This window comes from Populus alba, chromosome 15 (assembly GCF_005239225.2).
Source record: "Populus alba chromosome 15, ASM523922v2, whole genome shotgun sequence".
Taxonomy (NCBI): Eukaryota; Viridiplantae; Streptophyta; class Magnoliopsida; order Malpighiales; family Salicaceae; genus Populus; species Populus alba.
Window position 1 is genome coordinate 4,874,886 of NC_133298.1, and position 20,662 is coordinate 4,895,547.

Here is a 20,662-nt window from a genome sequence, read left to right on the forward strand (position 1 = left end):
TTTAAAAATATATTAAAATAATATTTTTTTATTTTTAATATCAATGCATTAAAATAATAAAAAACATTAAAAAAAATATTAATTTAATTTTTTTTTTAAATAAAAAATTATAAAAAAAAAACACACAATTACACCACAAACATTTTCTAAAAACAAAATGGGCCATCCCCCTTCCCTTTTCGTTTTCCCATTCTCTCACGTAGAAGCCCAATTATCCATCAAACGCGGCCCATTAATACTCTCTCCCTCTGCCCTTTTAATTGAAAGGGACAACAAAACCCTAAACTAAACCCAACCGTCTTCTCCTCTCCTCTAAAGCATATACTAAACCCTAAAGCATATACTGATAACCAACAGCACCCGGCAGCTGTAACTCTCTTTCCTGTGTCTGTCTCTATCAATCATGACCACGCTTCCACCACCACCATCATCTGGTGTTAGCCCCAAAACAGTGGAGAAAGCTGTGAATGCTCTTCTAAAATGGAGATCTTCCACATTGAATACCCAAAAGCCTCAATTACTCGAACAAGACGAGTTTTTCTACCTTATTCTAACCCTAAAAAAGATCCCACAAAAGGGTGTTAGCCGCATCAACGCCCACAAAATCCCTCTCCCCAACCCCTTGATCAACCCTTTAAATGAAGCCCCTGAGATCTGCTTAATCATCGATGACAGACCCAAGTCAGGCCTCAATAAAGATGTTGCCAAGAAGAAGATTCAAAACGACAACTTACCCATCTCCAAAATCATCAAGGTTTCCAAGCTCAAGACTGATTACCGTCCTTTTGAGGCTAAGAGGAAACTCCGTGATTCTTATGATATGTTCTTTGCCGATAAAAGGGTGGTTCCTCTCTTGCCTAAGATGTTAGGGAAACAATTTTTCAAGAAGAAGAAGATTCCTGTGACTCTGGATTTGAAGCACCACAACTGGAAGGAGCAGATTGACAAGGCCTGTGGCTCTGCCTTGTTGTATCTGAGAAGTGGTACTTGTAGCGTGGTGAAGGTAGGGAGGGTTTCCATGAGTAGAGAGGAGATTGCCAAAAATGTGATGGCTGCTATTAATGGGATTGCTGATATTGTGCCTAGGAAGTGGGGTGGTGTTAGGTCTTTCCATTTGAAGTTGCTTGATAGCTTGGCTTTGCCTGTTTATCAGGTAGTTCCTGAGTCGAAGTTGAAGATTGATGGTGGTCCCAAAGAGCAGGAGAATGACGAGGGTGTCGTCGCCGTGGAGGAAGAGAAGGCTAAAGAGGGGAGAGTTGGAAAAAAGAAGGGAAGGATACAAGAGGTTAGATACATGGATAATAATAATAATAATAATGGGGATGGTCATGTTGTTGATGAGATTGAGTTGGGGAGTGATGGTGAAGGGGATATAGATAATGATGATGATGATGATTTTGAGAAGGTCAGTGATGAACTGTTAAAGAAGAAGAGAAAGAAAGGAGATAATAAAGGGAAAGGTGAAAAGAAGGAGCAGAAGGTAGCTAAATTGAAGAAAGAAGATGGTGTCAAGCAAAAGAAAGTGAAGAATGAAGATGGTATCAAGCAGAAGAAGCTGAAGAAAGGTTCTTTGGTTTCAGGGAGTGGGGGAATGCAAGTGAGGGGGGAGAAGAAGAAAAGATTGGCTGCATAATGATTCAATGTTGCTTCCTGGGAATTTGTTACTTGCTGGACTTGGAGAGAATCAGTGTATGGCTGCCGCCTGTCGGTTCTTTTAGCAGGTTGCGGTCTTTATGGTATTGGTGCCGTAAAGTTTTTGTTAGTTTATTTATATTTGCAAATTTAGCATAAAAGCTGTATTTAACTTAATCATGTACCTTGATTATGGAGAACAAATAGAATGGTAACTTTCTACTTCAGTATTCCATTGCTTAGATCTCAAATTTACTCTCGTCTCTTGAAATGTCATTTTTTTGCATGATGGTTAGAATCTAGTTCTAGTTCAGATGTTGGAACCTGCATGAACTAGAATTAAGCATATCTATTTATACTGATTTTTCTACAAAATGATTCCATATGCTGTCTCGCAAGGAAACTGAAAGGAGTTAATTGTCTGAATTCATTGCACGACCGTGGAAAACATACTTTTGAACTGCTTGTAATGGTAACCAAGGGGTGAAAAGGACCCTTCACCCAACCTGACCTGACCAGATGCGGATTGGGTGGGGGTGATGGATATGGGTGTTACCAGGTTGGGTGCAAGTGATGGTTATCGGTTTACTGAGTCGAGTGCTGTTGCATAGAAAACCTGCCCTGATTCGCCCCGACCCATTGTCATGAAATTCTGGTTTCTAAGGAAATTGTGAGCCATAGGGGCTTAAAAAATGAAAGACTGTTTAGAGGAGGAAGAGGGAAGAAAAACTTAAGAAGGAGAAAGAAGTGATGGGATCTTATAGTGGCAAAACAGTGATCTTGTCATCTCTATTTTTGTTGTCATAATTTTCAAAAGATTGCATGCTGTTCCTGCCCATTTGCTTTTGAATGAGCTGATTTAGTTTTCAGTGTGCTGAGATTGGATAAATACACTGTCAAATTGAAACTTAAGGTGTTCATGTGCCTCTTATATCTTCTTAAAGAGCTTGATGTTTCTGCCAATGGACAAGCTATCTTGGTTGCTGAATGTTGACCACAATTGAATGACTCTATATAACAGATTGATTGGTATGGAAAAATTCCATCACTCTAAAATTGGTTTCTCAGGGATATGCACGTGTTGATGATTTTACTTGCCATCGCTAGTTGTTATAAATTAGAATACATCTCCCGGTAAAATTTCCAAATGGTTTGGGTTTCCATAGTTTGCCTGCTATTTAGAAACTTTCTCTTCTAACCTGGGCTGCAGTGTCTGCTCCACAGGAGTTAATGTACTAGGGCTGTGTATGCATGACCTATTTTCTCTTGTTTTTGAGCATTACAAGCTTTAAATTTCAAAGGATGCAGATCTTCTTGTTTGTTGCTCATTTTGTAGAAGCATTTCCATTATGTCCACAACAAGCTACGGAAACTACTAACTATTGAATTGGAGGAAGAGGCTGTGGCGGAGGTATGAGAGCTGGGGGTGAAGTTATGGTTGAGCCTCATGGACATGAAGGAGCATTCATTGCTAAGGGTGAAGAAGATACTCTGGTCACTAAGAAAATGGTTCCTGGTGAGACTGCATAATCAGAAGAAAATCTGTTCAGGTATCATTATTTTTCTTCTATTGTTATCTCCATTCATGAAAATGCATCTTTTGTGAAGACCGAAGAGTGCTGTTTTTCTATTGCATCAAGTTTCTCTTTCTTGTTTGGTGAATATGTTGTGTTGTTTATATTATTTATGTATTTATTTTATTAAATCATTCTTTTCTTCTCAGAATGAAGATGGAACTAAAACAGAGTACAGGGTCTGGAACCCCTTCCGATAAAAATTGGCAGCTTCCATTCTTGGTGGTGTCGATGATGTTTGGATTGAAAGTTTCATTCACGAGATTGCTCCCGGTTCTTCTGGAAGAAAACAGGGGCTCCCCAATCCTTTCCCCAGCAATATAGAAAAAAACTGCCTCGGAGGCTGGATTCTAAATAGGTCGTGATCAATGTCTACACTCACCTGTTTTATTGTTGAATCAAGAGACCTGGCGCTAAAGTTCTTTACCGAGGAGCTGCTTCTGGCTACTACTTTCTCTCGTGTCTGATATTGTTGGCCTGCTGGCCATGTATGGATAATATAATAATCTTGTTTTTTTTAACTGATTTTTTCTACTGAATGGTTCTGTTGGCAAGATGGTAGGCTGATATGCACTGCACAAACAATGCGAAACGTGCTCTTGAATTGGATAGGAAACTTACTCCATTCATGTAGTGTTGTGGGCTTGCGGAATACTGGTTTCTAAGGATGTTGTGAGCTATAGGGGGCTTAAAAAAAATGAAAGATTGGGGGTGTTTGGAGGATGAAGAGGGGAAAAACTGGTTTAAAAAGAAAGAAGGAATGGGGATGGGAATTTATTCGATATGCCCGTTCTAGATCCGGCCAATCCTTTACTTGATTGTCTTAAATCGCAAAAGTTTTGCGTGCTTGCTTTCCTTGTCCATTTGCTTTATGAAAGAGCTGATGAGATTTGGGGTCTGCTGAAATTGGATGAAAGTACGGGGTCAAATTGAAATATAAAGGCGTCCATATGCCTTTTTATATTTTCTGAAAGAGCTTGATACGAGATTTGAGCCAATGTAATAGGACTTTGTATGCATGACTTGTTTTCTCTTATTTTTTAGCTTTAAAAACTTTAAATTTCAAAGAATGCTTATCTTCCTTGTTTATAGAGCAATTCGCGGAAGCATTTATTTCCATCATGTCTATATATAAAAAATCAAATCTACTTCAGATACTGTTTTTATTTCAAACAAGTTATGGAAACTACAAGCTTGAATTGAATTGGTAATGTATTTATCAACACAACCTTAGCCACTATCTGACACGACCTCTCTTCCAAGAGTTTGACTTTGCCTAGAATGGCCGACAAACATAGTAAGGAAAGAAAGACGGAAGATGCCTGTGGGACAGAGGACTCTAATGGTTTTAAGGCCCCATGAGGTCCCAAGTCACGAAAAATAATGCAAATACATGTATATAGGATGTATTCCATATCTGATTTCTTTTGTTTTACCATCATCTAAACGTGGAGCAATCCTCCATCTGCAGAACCCAACTCCCGTTCATCATGTATATAGGTTAGTCATCTGTGACTCCACTCCTCTACTTATAGATAGATTGTGTGAAGAGTAATTCTGTTGCTCATTTTGCTTTTTCTTCTGCTGTCGCGGCCATTGCTGTTGCTGCTGTTTTTGATGGTATAAAAACGCAAGCCTTGCTATTTCTTTCTCTAGCATATCCTGCTCCACTGTGTTTAACAACATATGCACACCACAAGTACAAATGATACTCAAGCTGCAGTCCAAAATATTAGGGGGGGGAGGGGGATTGCAAAACTGATAGAAGTGGAGGGGGTCACATCGGGAGACTTACGGTATTTTGCGAGTTGTTCCTGTGATAAACTATCCAAACGTTGCCTCAAGGCTTGATTTTCCAAGCCGAGTATGAGACTTTGTCGGTATAGATATTCAAGATTGGCTGAAACTTGAGACCCTTCAGCCTGTACGGAAAACAACAAAATTTGTCAAATCTTAAAGTACATATAGCATGACAGTTGATTAAGATACACTAAAAAAAAAAAAAAAAAAAAAGATACACTAGGGATGCTTCAAATTCTGCAGCCAGCTTTCCTCTAATATTTGGACACTTCTTTCAAGTTGAGCTATATACTGAAGTTTTCTCAAACGTGAACGCTGAGCGAATTGCCTGCATGATTCTAAAGATGTTAGAGCATCCCAATTGCAGAATTCAATTGCAAGCAAAAACGGGCATTACTTGAATACTCACTGCTTAGCACGTTTGGAATCCGTTTTTGATTTAGAAGGATTATGATTAACATTAGATGAGACTTCTGAGTCATCTTGGTTTTGCTTAACAATAGGTTTCGATGGCAAACCTACTCCAGCTGGTTCTCGTGGAGCAAAGTCTTGAAGAGTAATGCTATCTGTAGAAGGCACAATTCCACTGGAACTGCTGGTCACAGAAATCAGGGGTGATTCCCTGGACTTATTCTTTTCCTTGTCGGGAGTAGAACCTGAATGAAAGCTAGTTTTCCAAGAAATTTCATGATAATTAATGGTGTGATGAAATTCCCAAGTAGGTCCACCAGCTGCAGCACTAGTTTTGAGCGTGGTTTCCTCTTTCCTAAATGTCTTGCTTGGTGTGTCCAGGAAAGCAACAGAGTCACTTGATGAACGTCGATGACTTTTGTACAAAGGCAAGTCTGGCTCATCCAGGAGATCATCAAGCCAAGATAATTGCTCAACCAGAAAACTATCAGAAGAGGCGCGTTGATGGTGCGACTCTCCTTCCACAGGCCTCAAAAAGCCCTCTGAAGATTCTATTGCACAAGTAGAGATGCAATCGGTGCTGTAGGGTGGAAAAATCATTTCAACGGGGTTTCCAGAAGTACGTGCTGGATTCTCTTTTGGACAGAAGGAAAAAGTTTCCATATCATGAGGTCATGAGCCTGTTAGAATGCATGTGTTCAAGGAAATATATATCATTACAAAACGAAATGTTAAGAAAAAAAGTTAAATAGGGTTGCATTGCTTCCTACATAATTTGACAAGCACCAAGAAAGCTATCAAAAGAGCTCAAAGACTTGACAGATCATTCAAACCAGAAACATTAAGAGAAATCATTGGATTTGATGGAGACCAAACCACATTATTATGGGCCAATATACATATATACAGTCGTTTCTTTCATATATAAATCCTCGTGTTTCTTCTAAAACATGCAAAGAGCCGAAGGTTGAAATAGAGCAAATCTAGCTAGAAAATTGAAAAAGGCGATTTAGAAGATGTGTAAAAGGTAGAGTACCAAAAAAAAAAAAAAAAAAAAAAAGGAGAGAGGGAGAGAACCGGATGGCAGGATGAATGGAGTATTGATGAAGAGGAAGGCAGCCAGGCAGCGGAGGCGTTAGCTAAAGATGGGGTATTATTATATATGTTGGAGATGTGCTGTCGGCTCCATTGTGTTAAAGGCCTCTCTCTCTCTCTCTCTCTCTCTCTCTCTCTCTCTCTGTCTCTCTCACAAGTGAGAGAGACACCAAAGGAAAACACAATCAAAAGAATATAAGCTTTTAATGTGATTCCCAAAAAAAGAGAGCCAATATATGGGCTAACCGCATTTTGCGTAAACAATTTACTACTGATAATAAGGAAAATGCTCCCTAGTCTTATTTAATCCAATATCCATGCCATGCAAAAGGGAGGTAGAGGGCTCTGGCTGTCTCCCTTCATTTTAAGCAAACCCTATCTATCTGCTTTAATTTGGCTCTCACTTCTTTCCATAAATACTGCCAAGTGAAGTAAATATAGTCATTCTAAAAAAAAAAAACAATCTGCTAACGATATCGTTCACGAGTTTCTTATCTAGCGAAGCTTTGAGGTCATTTCATTTCTTAAAAATGAAATATTCGGGGACAGATTTCCTGCTGACGTAGTGGGGTGATAGAGCTTGAGATGGATTCCCAGAAAGCTGGGCCATTACCGATGTTGATTCTGCCTTCCTTGTCACATAATATGCCAACTAAATTCCTAGTCTCGGAGATAACATTAGTCCTCCAAATTAGGCAGATCCCAGATTCAAATGATGAACCCAGCCCAAGCCAATGATTTAATAGATAAATCATTATTTTTCGAGTCAAACTCAATGCTGAGATAATATTTCATGATAGGGCTGTTAGTAAATGATACAAGTAGAGCTTTAATTAAAGAACATAGAGCATAGAACAAAAAGAACGAGGTGAAAAATATAAAGCACAAAGAGCAGAAACTCAACAGTGAGGTTACTGCCATCCCTCTAGTTTTATTTATAGAAAAAATTAAACACTACAAAAAATAAGAATAAAAAAAAATTGTTTCTACTTATTTTTGGACTACGTATTGAAGATGGTGTTTATTCCTCTTGAACCAAATGTAGGAGTTTAGTTCATGGTTGATAAAAAATTAACAAAAACAAGGAAGAAATGAATGTTTTTCAAACTCTATTTCAGCTGTTTTTTGCTCTATTTATCATTCTCCTTCTTTGTTGAAATTGTCAGGATTCTTAGATTAATTAGAAGTCTTCGTGATGGTAAACTCGTCTCTTCTTTATCTGGTTTTTAAGTTTGGATAAACCCCTCAGAATTTATACTAAAAAATAATTCTGCTGCTATTGCAATTATGTTGTAATACCAATTTTGTTCAAACTTAGACTTTGATTCTGACTTGATTTCATGCAATATCAGACCATCTCAGCTATGTTCTGTCATTCATGACATGTTAAAGAATTGATTTGCACCTTCATTGGTTCCTAGGGCCCACTGTTTTTATATCAGACTCTTAGTTATATAGGGATGCTCCATATTATCAGTTTCCAAATCAGATTAGGAGACTCATTTTTACCAACCAGTTTATTACTGGATTCTGTTCTTAAAAACAATTTTATCTAACTTTAAATCTTTCATGAAAGTTGTATTTTTATATGTGTAGATGAATTTAAGTTTTTAAATTGTCTGATTTTGATATTAGAAGCTAAAAATATTCTTGTTTGAATATCTAGTATGAAAACAGAGAATCCTGTCATGAAAATGATTTTGACTCGAGTTTGATTGGATATAATTGCAAGATGCTTAATGTGAAAGTATTGGAGAAGATGGACGGGGGTAGCATGAGATATTTCACTCATTCATTTTTTTTATTTGCATGGCTGTAATGCATCATTGATATATTCAACCGCTGTAAGGTATAGATAATCACTTGCTTTCAAAATCTTTGTCTAAACAGAATCCTTGCTAGCAAAGGCAACATAAGCAGATCTAAAAGGAGAATATAAGATTCAGTCAGCCAAAATCGACGCAGAATATATATATAAACATGGCAGAAACTTGATGCCTACCCTTTTCCCTGGCCAGTGGTTAATTTTGTCAGTCAAGATCAAAACGTTCTCAACCACTCCACACAGTGCGAAGTACAACGATAAAGCTTCTTTTGCTGCTGCAAAATGTACCTGATATATTTATAGTAGAGCCATGGCGTGATTATGAGACACCCTGGAGTCTATGGGGAGACTTTTAGCAAACAATATTCAGAGATAAGGCCAGAGTATCAATTTATGGTTCAGATGGGTAACATTTCTAAATTTATTTTGCAGCAAATGCTCTGGCCAGTGGTTTTTTCAGTCAAGAAAAACTCATTCTATCAGGTAATAAGGCTTTGTGAAACTACCGTCTTCTTCCATAATCTATAGCTGAGAATTGCTTCTTCTTTTCCAGATCTTATACATATCAGAAAAGCAGCTGTCAAGCCGAAATCACTGACTCTGACTCCCAAAATTCTGACCAAAAATATGTATAGGAAATGAAGAAAGGTTTGAAACTTCCTGCAGATTCAGCAACTAAAAGTAATATACGAGCCAAAAAACAACATTCTGAAGATGAGACCCTGCTACCATCTAAAATACTCATGCCTCGTCAGTAAACAATTCAACACAGAAGATAAAAAGCAAATGAAACATTTGAATTGACTTTGAATTTGTCACTAACACAGGTCTTGATTCAGTGTCTTCCTCTGCATGAATTTCTCCATCTGCAAATGCCAAAGGTTATAAAATTTAATGAATGAAGATATCCACTGAGAGCAATAGAAAATTCAACCGTTGTTGTCAACTTATTAAGCAAGATAAAAAAGGAGGAAGATATTATGGAAGGGAAATCTCGGAGATCCATATAACTTGTCAAAACAACAAGTTGTAATCCTAAACCATTTGAAGCATCGAAACCGCAAAAACTACACTTAACATTATTATGCAACTCTTTATTTAAGCTGATTCTATTCAATTAATATCAGACCGCATCATTCAAGAAGATACAAGTTGCATCACCAACATCGAATTAATTTGAATGGCAATCATATATGATGTATTTATTTCCAATCTGTGAAATGTGTTTCTTCATTTTTTACTCAAATTAGATCCCAGATTGCTACTTAGGAACAGTGCATCAAACAAAAATGTTCAGATACTCCGAGATTGTGGAATAATCTATGTATACATCTCGTTCAGTTGTGGAATAATCTACCAGAAAGAGACAGCAAATTGGACTTCCCATCTCAACCTGCTTTGACAATTCCATTACGTTTTTATGTAATTTCTGTTTCACTTCCTGCAACACCAAAGGCCTTATGCTAGTGATTGCATAATAATAAAATATCAGCTAGTGATTGCATTAGAATTGGCTGCATTTATAGAGGGCTGTCGATTTCTAAAAGCTGGTTCTATTCGCAGATCAGATAGCATGGTGCAACTGCCATGGACAGGATCTACTGGCAATGCTCAAGTTAAACTGCTGGGAAGAAGCTAGAATAGGCAGATAAAAACTCGTGGCTCTGCCTGCCAACCTTCTATCCATACACACACTGATAGTTTTGCTTTGCATCGGAGGAGAATTCTTTCTGATGTCAATTGGAGGTAGTGGTGGTGAGATGGTGGGATCAGAAGGGGACCAAATAGAAAACAAGAGCAGACACCACACCCACCAATCACATCCATCCATCCAACGGGATGTATATAATTATAATATGATCTTCTTTTCTGTTCGGGTCATTCAGTCCTTTTTATCTAACTAACGGCTCCTTTTTCTTTCATTCACAGACAGATCTGCCCGCTTCGCTTCTCCCTCAAAAATTTGAAATGCTTCTCTCTCTCTCTCTCTCTCTCTCTGCCTCTCTGTTATTAATTACTATTATAATAAAATCCCAAAAGCATGTGATTTTGAAAATGTTGATGTTTCTTTCTCGGACAACGTCACTCTCTCTTTTCTATCTATCTACTTCAAGTTTCTTACGGTACAAGAGAGAGAGACACACACACACAAAACCATTCACTTCCAATCCTTTTAGACCTTGTTTTCCTAAAATAGATTGAATCTAGTTTTACACTACTCTCTGTTTTCTAATAAACTCCCCTTAATTTCCTAGTACCCTAACCCCCTCTAGTTAGGCTCCTCCTCCTCTTGTTTTTAACCTAACCCCCCTCCTCTCTCTCACTTCATCAAATCGTTCTCTGTTCTGTTCTATTGATTCACCAATCACCATCATGGGCTGTTGTTTTAGCAAGAAAAATGAAGTTTCTTCTTCTTTGAATGCCTCCCAACCAATTATAAACACTCTCAAGGTTGACAAGAATGAGATCCAAAACAACAACATGATGATAGTTGAGGATAAGGAGGTCAAAAAACAGGTTGTAGAAGAAGGGAGCTTTGTCAAGAAAGAAATTTTTGTCATCAAACACAGGAAAAGCCAAGATAGAGACAAACGCATCCCTCCCCCCAACCTCAATATTGCACCACTAGAAGAAGATGGCCCTGCGCCCACTGCTACTGCATCTGCTACTGAAATATTATCGGGCAACAGCAACACCAATGTTGGTGCTCATAATATGGTTCTGAGAACATCAAGCTGCACAAAAGAAGAGGTAGATGCCATTCTCATTCAGTGTGGAAGGCTTAGCCGCAACAACTCTTCTGGAGCTGGAAAGCCCCCTTCTTCTGGCGTAAAGTACTCCGGTTCCAAGAGGAGCTACGACTTTGATAATAATAATAATAATGACCAGGACCAAGATGTTGAGTCTTCCACTTCTGCTGATCATTATGATTTTCTAAAGAAAGGCAATGATGAAGACGATGGCGAGGTTACAGCCGAGAGAAGGCAGCATCGCAACCGCCGCCGCCAATCCAGCAGGCATTCTCCTTCTCCTTCTTCTCAAGGGAGGAGGAGGACACCCAGCAGGGAAAGGGACCAGAACCAGCGCCCCAGCAGCAAAGAGAGGGGCAGTGGTAGCAGTGGGAGAAGGGTGAGTCGATCACCGGGTAGAAGGTCAGAAACAACCCAAAACACAGGCGTTACTGCTGGAAATGCTAATGCTACTGTTAATGCTAACAATACTGGTGGTCCTAGTAATAGGCCTGGAAAAATGGTATCAGTCCCTGCCACTGTTTCTTCTTTAGTGGTGGATAAGAGCAACAATGGGGTTGAACCGCAAGCAACGGCTGGAATTAGGCGGATCTCAATCAAGAGAAATGTTGGTGAGGCAGCGTTGACCTGCTCAAGGACGGTCGCATCGCCACGTTCCAAATCTCCTGCCAGAACCAATGCTAAGACCTCTAATGAGAATAATCAGCAGCCATCTCTTAGCCGCAGCAATTCAAGAAAAGCAGACCAATCTCCTTACAGAAGAAATCCATTGAGTGAAATTGATCTCAATTCACTTCAATATTCGCAACCACCTGACAACAAGGTTACCTGCACCAGCAACAACAGAGCACAAATCAGAAACAAAGATATCGAAGGACAAGTGTTAGTGAAGGAATCTTTCAATCTTCTAAATCAGGTATTGCTTACCTTTCAATGCATAATTTGTGGCTAAAGGAGGAATGCGCGATTTTCACCTTTACAAATGTCTTTTTTTAGGCACCTGTTAGCTAAAGAGAGTAAAAATACTGTTTCTGGGACATAAATTTTCCCTTTATGCATGCTTTTCAGACTCCAATGAAGAAGCACAATTCTGAGAAAAACAACAGAGTCAATGCTCAAGTGACTAATTGCAGAGGCAGCAGCATAGTTTCACTGGAAAACAAGATCTCAAAGGGACAACAGATGGAAGAGGCTAAAGGACAGCCAACAGACATGACCACTGTAGTAGACTTGGGAGTTGAAAGCTTGAAGCCCCAGACATTAACAAGAAGCAGGTCAGCTAGGCGGTCGCGAGACCTAGACCTCAATCCTGAAACTTTGTTGAATCCAACGCCTTCATATACCGCACTACTGCTGGAAGACATTCAAAATTTTCACCTGAAGAACACTCCTTCCTTTTCTCTCCCAGCTTGTGTCTCGAAGGCCTGCTCTATTCTTGAAGCAGTCGCTGACCTCAATTCCACTACAAGTTCCAACCTGTCATGTGCCTTCTCTTATGATAGAAGAAGGCCCCCTACAGTGGCTGCTGCTAATCTTGTTGGGAAGAAACCACCTGAGGCAAAAGACCCATTTGTAGAATCTGAGGTACTTGCAAGCGATGACCTTATGGAGCCAAGCTTTCACAAGTATGTAACAGTGAGAAGAGGAGGTACATTATGCGGGGAAGACATGGATGGTCAAGAATCGTCGGGCAGTGACAGCGTTGTTGGTGGCAGCCAACAGCATTTAGGATTTTCAACCTCTTCCTGGGAACCCAATTCAGCGGACTCAACTGATCACTGGACTTCAAGATCCAACTGGAGAGATGGGGACGAGAAGAGCCCACTGAGATTTCAAAAGCATGGATTGTTTGAAACAGGGCGTGATGTGGAACAGGCCAGAAGGGCATTCAGTGGACAAAGGAGTGGAATTGGACGAGGGAGACTTGGTACAAGTAAAAATCTCCACTCAACTGCTATCCTTGCAAGTGCTGCTTCAACATAATCCACTCAGTTGTGTCGTTTTCATTTTCCACGCAGTTGTGGCTTTTTTCAACTTCTAGTTGCAAAGATTACTTTGTATGGTTGCAAACTTGCAACCTGTTATTCTTGTTCATTCAAAGAGGTTTATTCTTCCCGTGTTCACTATATGTTCTTTCCATTGTGGTTGGATGCCAATGAGGGATAATTAGCGATACCATTTCAAGCAAGTAAACTCAATCCTTATTCATATGTAGAGATCACAAGTAAGCAGGAGTGTTATCCTAATAAACTCAAACGTAAGTAGATACTGTTGGAAAAACTAATATATAAAGAACAGATTATTGTTGATGAACTAAGAAAAAGAACAAAGAACAAAGTCTAAAGTCTTTACAGTTGAAAGAACAAGGAGCAGAAAATATCTCAGTTGGTTACTGCCATCCCCAATGTTTTATTTATAGAAGGAAACAAACATTATAGAAAAATAAAATACTAAAGAAACGTACTAGCTATGTTCTTCTTTATCAAAGAAGTTGTATAACAAGCTAGTCTAATCCTAGATAAGCTTAAACAAATGAATTGAAAGAAACATCCTAATCTAGATAATGCTATCAGCTAACAGATAAATAACAATGTAGTAGATTACTACTAAGTAATCCTATTCCAGCTTTGATACCAAACTTCAACACTCCTCCTTGGTTCCAAAGCTACACATTCCAATTCTTCCTTTCAGATCTTCAAACTTCTTTCCTGTTTCTAGTTCAACTGATAAAGTTTCTACTTCAATTGCTCCTTTTCCTTCAACCTTCACATAGTCTCCATTCCCAATTCTAACTCTAGATAGATAGCTTTTATCCAAATCTTTGAATAAGCTCAGATCTGTAGTCATGTGATTAGTGCAGCCACTATCAATAAGCCATGATGAGTCATTTGCCTTGGCTGTGTTACACATCTCCTGTATTGTAGCCATGAATAAAAAATCTTCCTCCACTTTTGAACTCTCGGCTACTTGAGCTTGTTTTTCTGGTTCTGCTTTATTTTTGCAAAATCTTTGAATGTGACCAAATTGCTTGCAGTTTCGGCATTGTGCATTCTTGAGCCAACACCAGGCTTCAAGATGATTTGTTTTCTGACAAAATTTGCAAGCAGGAAAATGTTCTTTCTTCTCTTTCCCTTCAGTGAAGATGTTGTTGTTCTGTTGCCAGTTATTGGATTGCCAGCCTCTCCCTTTTTCTCTTTTTTCTTCTTGATTGTTTCTGTAAAAATTCTTAGCCCGACTCTTCTCCTTGTAAACTACAACAAGAGCTCCTTCACTTGATCCTTCTTGTCTATATGCTTGCCTTTGCTCCACAGCTTGCAATGCATTTACCAGTTCTTGCAAGCTTATTTCAGAAAAATCTTTAGAATCTTCTAAAGAACAGATTTTATGTTCAAACTTTTCTGGCAGACTCACCAGGACTTTCTCTACAATTCTAGAATTTGGAAAATCTTCTCCCAAAAGTCTTACTTGATTAACAAGTTTCGAAATTTGAGAAGAGAAATCTTTGATGCTCTCATTTTCTTTCATCTTCAGACCTTCGAATTGTCTTCTCAGATTCAGAATCTGCATCCTTCTTGACTTCTCATCACCATGGAACTCTGCTTTTAATTTATCCCATGTTTCTTTGGCAGATTTACAAGCCATAATCCTTGTGAAGATTTCTTCGTTCATAGCATTATGAAGACAAGTAAGAGCTTTGAATCGCTTTGCCTTTTCTTCATTGAAAAATTTCATCTGTGCAATCGTAGGATTGTTTCCTAGTGGAGTGGGTTGCCTATCACTCTCCACTATCTCCCACAAGTCAAAAGCTTTGAGATATGTTTCCATTTTTACAGCCCACACACCATAATTCTGCCCTGTGAACACTGGTGTTTTTGCTGGAAAATTTGCAGAATCCATTGCTTAAAAAAAAAACTCACTTAATCTCTCGTGTTTCACTCACAAACCCTTCAAAGCAGAAAGCTTTGATTTAACCTTCTATTCTCTCGTGTTTTCACTCACAAACCCTTCAAAGATCCTAAGGATGCTCTGATACCAATTGTTGGAAAAACTAATATATAAAGAACAGATTATTGTTGATGAACTAAGAAAAAGAACAAAGAACAAAGAACAAAGTCTAAAGTCTTTACAGTTGAAAGAACAAGGAGCATAAAATATCTCAGTTGGTTACTGCCATCCCCAGTGTTTTATTTATAGAAGGAAACAAACATTACAGAAAAATGAAACACTAAAGAAACGTACTAGCTATGTTCTTCTTTCTCAAAGAAGTTGTATAACAAGCTAGTCTAATCCTAGATAAGCTTAAACAAATGAATTGAAAGAAACATCCTAATCTAGATAATGCTATCAACTAACAAATAGATAGCTATCAGCTAACAGATAAATAACAATGTAGTAGATTACTACTAAGTAATCCTATTCCAGCTTTGGTACCAAACTTCAACAGATACACCAGAGGAAGCTTCAGCTAATAAATATATGAACATCATAAATAAAATATTTTGAAACAACAATAATTTACATAATTATGGAACCTGAACCATGATACAATGCCCTGGAAGACGATGCCATCAGTTTTAACCATGTACATGCCAAATGCTCTCGATCAATCTCCCACAAGACTGGTTTGAATAATCAACTTGTAAACCCACAACAGACATCCCAGGATCAACTTTTCCCTATAAACTTGATTATTGAACTTACACGTACATGCTTTGAATATGCTTGAATAGAGGGGTAGAGCCCACAGAATCAAGAGCCAACTTGATGATCAAAATTGGTCTTATTCTCTGTCTGCATCTTATATAGCCCACTCTCTCACTAATACATCACTCATTACAGTTCCGACAATTAACTATATATATTGCGAGCACAGTAACAATGGGCCCAACCAGCTGCAAGGGTGAGAAAGTCTCGCCAAGATATAAAAACCTGGGGTTAGAAATCAAACATGCCAAAACAAATCAGACAAGCACTATGAAATATAATGCATCATAGATCATTACTTGGCCCTAGCTTGTCAAGACCCAATAGACAAGATTTCTCTCCGGATTCCTTACCTATACATATCTAAACATACATATAGACATTTTCTTCCTATTAACTCTATCAGGGTTAAATGCAACAATAATAACATACATAAATCCATAATATAAATCAATTCTCTTAATACAAAAGTTGATATGAATTAGTAAATATAGATTACTAACTAAACATAACGGAATAACATTAATTACAAACATAAAAACAATTTCTGAACGTTCAACAAAAATAACCTACCAACAAATTACAAGCTTGAAAAAAATAAATAATTAATGAGAGGGTGAGTTCAATAATTCAGTGAGTAGATAACGTTCAATATACACATACAAGGTAATATAGTAATGAGAAATATATATATATATATATATATATATATATATATATATATACCTGAAAGTTTCATAACAGACCATAACAAGAAATACCATAAGATAATGTTCGTTAGAAAATCAAAATACAATGAGCATGACACTCTAGATTATGGGATAATTAGTCATCATAGATTGGTGACTCCCTCGACCAACTAGGATTTATGATTACTCCTTTCATAATAAATATTATAATTGGCATACCATAAGGTTATAATCAAATAAAATAAAATCATTTGTTAAAATCTCAACTTATAAAATCAATCAAATAAGAAGCTATGAATTTAAAAGCACATAATAGCTCATATAAAAAAATTAATCTTAATAAATGATTATGTTTTATTATAGACAAGATATAATAAATAATATATAAATTACCAAGAAACATAATTCATTTCATATTACCAATTCAAATATCTATATTATTTTATTTTTTGTCACGACCCGAATCTCAGGTCCATGACCGGCAACGTAGGAGCGATATGAAAAGGACACCTCACCTACGCTAAGCCTCAAAACATACATATCAAAATAAAAATTTATTCAAAAATACGCAGCATTTTATAATCTTCAGAAATATTATATTGTTCAAAACTGATAAAACCAAAATATAGTTTAAACCTCCTTATTAGTAATTAAAACAAAAACAATAATCCATAATATTCATTACATTGTCAAAATCCAAACTTAATTAAAACAAGATAATGGTGGAGCGTCAAAGACATCGAATCAAAACTAAAAGGAAAGCCTCGTAGAACAAGCAAGGCATACCGACCAAAATTGAAGAAGCGGAAGCACCTAACAAAGTCCAACTGCTATCAGAAACTAAAAACTTGAAATAATATTAAGAATGAGGGGTGAATTCAATCAACTCAGTGAGGGAATAACATTTAATATACATTTTAGATATTAATAGTTTGCAAGATGATTTATCTTGATATATATATATATATATTATCATAATGTAGTGGAATACATGTCAGAGATCAGATGACATCCGAAGGTGACCAGATGATACCCGAAGGTGACCACTATGGGATAATCAGTCGCCACAGGCTGATGCCTCTCTCACCAGCTAGGTATACAGAATACTATGTGCACATAGGCTAACTACTCTTCGTTAGCATGAAGTTACTGACAAGTCCTATATCAAGGCATAATAGATATTTACAGAATCATCAAAGAAACGTATATCATATCAAATAGAATTTAGTTTGAAAGATTGCGAGTGCAAATTCAAAAATAAATGAGTACTCAGAAAATAAAGCAACATATATAAATATTCAAGAAATTAACTATTTGTACTCATTGTATAATCAACATATATATTTATTTATAATATATTCATATTAAAGGTTATCCCACTCACCCAGATAATATAGAACTAAAAGGAATGTCAGATGAAAGACTCGAAAATCCTATTGAGGGATCGTTAGAAGAACTTACAACAATATATGAAATATACTAAAAAACAAATCAAACAAAAGATCCCAATGCATAAAATAAAACCAGGTTTAGTATCCTAAGTTTATGGACTAAAAATGACAATTTTCCAAAATAGGGACCAAAATGTAATTTTACCAAAATTGGAGGACCAAACTGTAAATACATAACCATACTAAATTTTCACCCATAAACCATCCTAAATTCTTTATAGAACGAACTAGGGACCTAATTGTAATTTTCATAAAGTTCAGGGACTAAAATGTAAATTCCTAAAGTTGAGGGACCAAACTGAAAATATTCCAAATAAATTATCAAACTGAGATTCATCATCCTTAACCTCATAATAACACTGTACAGAATCTAAAAATATATTTAGGGGTCAAATCATAATTTTTCTAAAGTTTGGGACTAAACTAATTTTTTCATAAATCAAGGACCAAAATAAAATTTGGTCATCTTCAACCTCAATGCTATTCTGTCCAGATTTTCTAGCAAGGTTAAAATGAATTTCTTAACCCATAAAAATTAATTTAAACAAATCAACTCATAATCCTTATTTCTAACCACATAATAATCAATTACTTAACATTAAACCCTTTATAATCATAAATCAATCTTCACAACATAAACTTTCAATCCTTATAAACACTAATCTCTTCTTTAATCATTCCATAAGCAAACTATAATCAAAAGTAATACGAAAGAGAACCACTTACTTGCTACTTCCACCTTTCTTGAATAAAAACTCAAGATCAAAAACTAAACTCTTTGGTTTGAGGAGGGGAGGGTCCCGGTAGCTACAAGAATTAGAAGAGAGGAAGGAAATTCTCTTGCAACTCTTCCTTAAATACCTAGGTTAAATTAGGTTGGGTTTGGGCTGACTTGGGCTTAGGTTTGAGCCAAAAGTTCGGGTCTTACATTTTGTATATATAATATTATCTACTTATTTGACTCAAAAACAAAAAAAAAATACAAAAACAAATTGATAAAATTTTATTGATGCCTGGCAAGTAAAATATCAGAAATATATAAATAAAAAGAAAACATACTCAAAACAAACTAAAAAATCGATCAAAGAGTCTAAATAGTCGATCGGCTCAAACAAATCGATCAACCTGTTGATGGAGATTTCAAATTCCCGATCCATCAGTCTCCCAACAATTATAGACCTTCAAAAATCCAACATGTATATCAAAAACTTAAAATAATCAACCCATGACATTTCATCCAAATCATCAATATAACCCATAACATAAATTTCAAACCCTAAACCCTAACAAAATCATATATATTAAAACATAACTATTACCTTAAAGATCTATTTTCACAAATTCTCTTCCATTTCCTTTATCTTTTTCTTTCTTCTTTTTTTCGTCTTTCACTTCCAGTTCTATCTCTCTCAATTTTAGATTTTCTATTTTCTTTCTTCTTTTATCAATTATAGTGCAATTACCTCAATATCCCTCATTTATTTATACTTAATATTTACTCTACCACATTTGAAGACAAACTCACAGCAATCTGAATATTTGAAGATCCATTTCATCCGAGTTACAACAATGTGCGATTTTACTGTCTCAATACAAACAGAACTCAGTACAAAAGCAATCCAGGACTAAAACTTACTGTATCATATCATATCCTGTTGCAGGTGAGAAAGCATTAGGTGACTAAAACCTAATTAATTAATGGATGTCGGAACAAATACACTTGATTAGATTAATTATTAATTAATTAATTAATCAGCAAGAATATTAATCATGTGAAGCATCGCTTTGTAACGCAGGTGAAAAGAGTACAAGAAAAATAACACGTACGTCACTAAGAGATTTTATTAACTCTTTAAACAAACAAAAAAGTCCAACCAAAATCAACTAAGAAATCCAGAAATAAAAGCAAAGTAATAAAAGTATACTTATACAAATTAAGAAATCAGAGAAAAAATAACAAAATCAGTTACAAGTAAAATTAAATTTATGTAAAATATTTTGAGTATAATCTAACAACCAAATAAAAAAAATTATATATATATTCATCAATTTAGTGTCATGATGTGAGTTATTTTATTATTTTTGATAACCCGGGTTCAGCTTACGTTCATCATAATTAATTTTTGAATTCATTACATATCTTGCAAGCTTAATAAGCAGATAAAACACTGTAGGGTGACAAACATATACAAAAAAATAATAGAAAAAACACAAATTTTTTTCTTTATTAGATCAAGACCTCAAGTGCAATGAGGTTAATTTGGGCGCCTGTTATTTGGACAAGCTGGGTCAGTCTATATATTGACAGACGCATCCACCAATTATATATATACTTCCCTGCTTTTCATATTCCAAATACTTTGTAGTAGAACATCATTTACTGGTACATTTGTTCTGAAATTAATCAAATTATAATGGAGAGAGAAAAATAATATTTAGAAGAGGTGGAGGATGCAATGGGAAACATAGTATAACAAATTAATTTGGAAGGAGCAATGGTCATGATAATGTGAAAGATTATTCATCACCCCGAAAAAAGAACGCGATCGATGAAATTAAGAGATGATGAGGACGTGCGTACGTACGTCCTCCCCCTGAGAAAAACTAAACTTGCAAGCTTGAATTGACAGGGACATATCAACCTCCTCTGTGCATCAATCGCGTTTTAAAGTCAAACAAGGGGGCGAGCCGAGCTTCATTATCAACCAAATATCTATCTTAATATTGAATT

General features: G+C 36.5%; 3 protein-coding genes and 1 long non-coding RNA gene across 4 annotated transcripts; 3 read left to right on the top strand and 1 right to left on the bottom strand.

Annotated features, from left to right (window-relative positions):
- The first annotated feature begins 295 nt into the window (after window positions 1-295).
- Window positions 296-1,862, top strand: LOC118056291 (uncharacterized). Its single transcript, XM_035068467.2, has one exon. It carries the CDS (start codon window positions 404-406, stop codon window positions 1,631-1,633), a length of 1,230 nt encoding a protein of 409 aa, XP_034924358.1. The 5' UTR covers window positions 296-403; the 3' UTR covers window positions 1,634-1,862.
- Window positions 1,863-3,192: 1,330 nt separating this feature from the next.
- Window positions 3,193-6,098, top strand: LOC140954599 (uncharacterized). The gene is made up of 2 exons (XR_012167994.1): window positions 3,193-4,706; window positions 5,510-6,098. It is a non-coding gene; the product is annotated as an uncharacterized lncRNA (long non-coding RNA).
- A 4,060-nt stretch (window positions 6,099-10,158) lies between these two features.
- On the top strand, window positions 10,159-13,210 carry LOC118056294 (uncharacterized). Its single transcript, XM_035068469.2, has 2 exons — window positions 10,159-12,003; window positions 12,156-13,210. The coding sequence occupies exons 1-2, from the start codon at window positions 10,711-10,713 to the stop codon at window positions 13,068-13,070; spliced, it is 2,208 nt and encodes a 735-aa protein (XP_034924360.1). The 5' UTR covers window positions 10,159-10,710; the 3' UTR covers window positions 13,071-13,210.
- A 517-nt stretch (window positions 13,211-13,727) lies between these two features.
- Window positions 13,728-14,984, bottom strand: LOC140954650 (uncharacterized). The gene has a single exon (XM_073404989.1). The coding sequence runs from the start codon at window positions 14,982-14,984 to the stop codon at window positions 13,728-13,730; it is 1,257 nt and encodes a 418-aa protein (XP_073261090.1).
- Between the last annotated feature and the right edge of the window lie 5,678 nt (window positions 14,985-20,662).

Bases quoted from the DNA above. Each gene is read 5' to 3' on its own strand.
- LOC118056291 (XM_035068467.2), top strand. From the start codon at position 404: ATGACCACGCTTCCACCACCACCATCATCTGGTGTTAGCCCCAAAACA.
- LOC118056294 (XM_035068469.2), top strand. From the start codon at position 10,711: ATGGGCTGTTGTTTTAGCAAGAAAAATGAAGTTTCTTCTTCTTTGAAT. The intron at 12,004-12,155 runs GTATTGCTTACC...CATGCTTTTCAG, and splicing joins CTTTCAATCTTCTAAATCAG to ACTCCAATGAAGAAGCACAA.
- LOC140954650 (XM_073404989.1), bottom strand. From the start codon at position 14,984: ATGGATTCTGCAAATTTTCCAGCAAAAACACCAGTGTTCACAGGGCAG.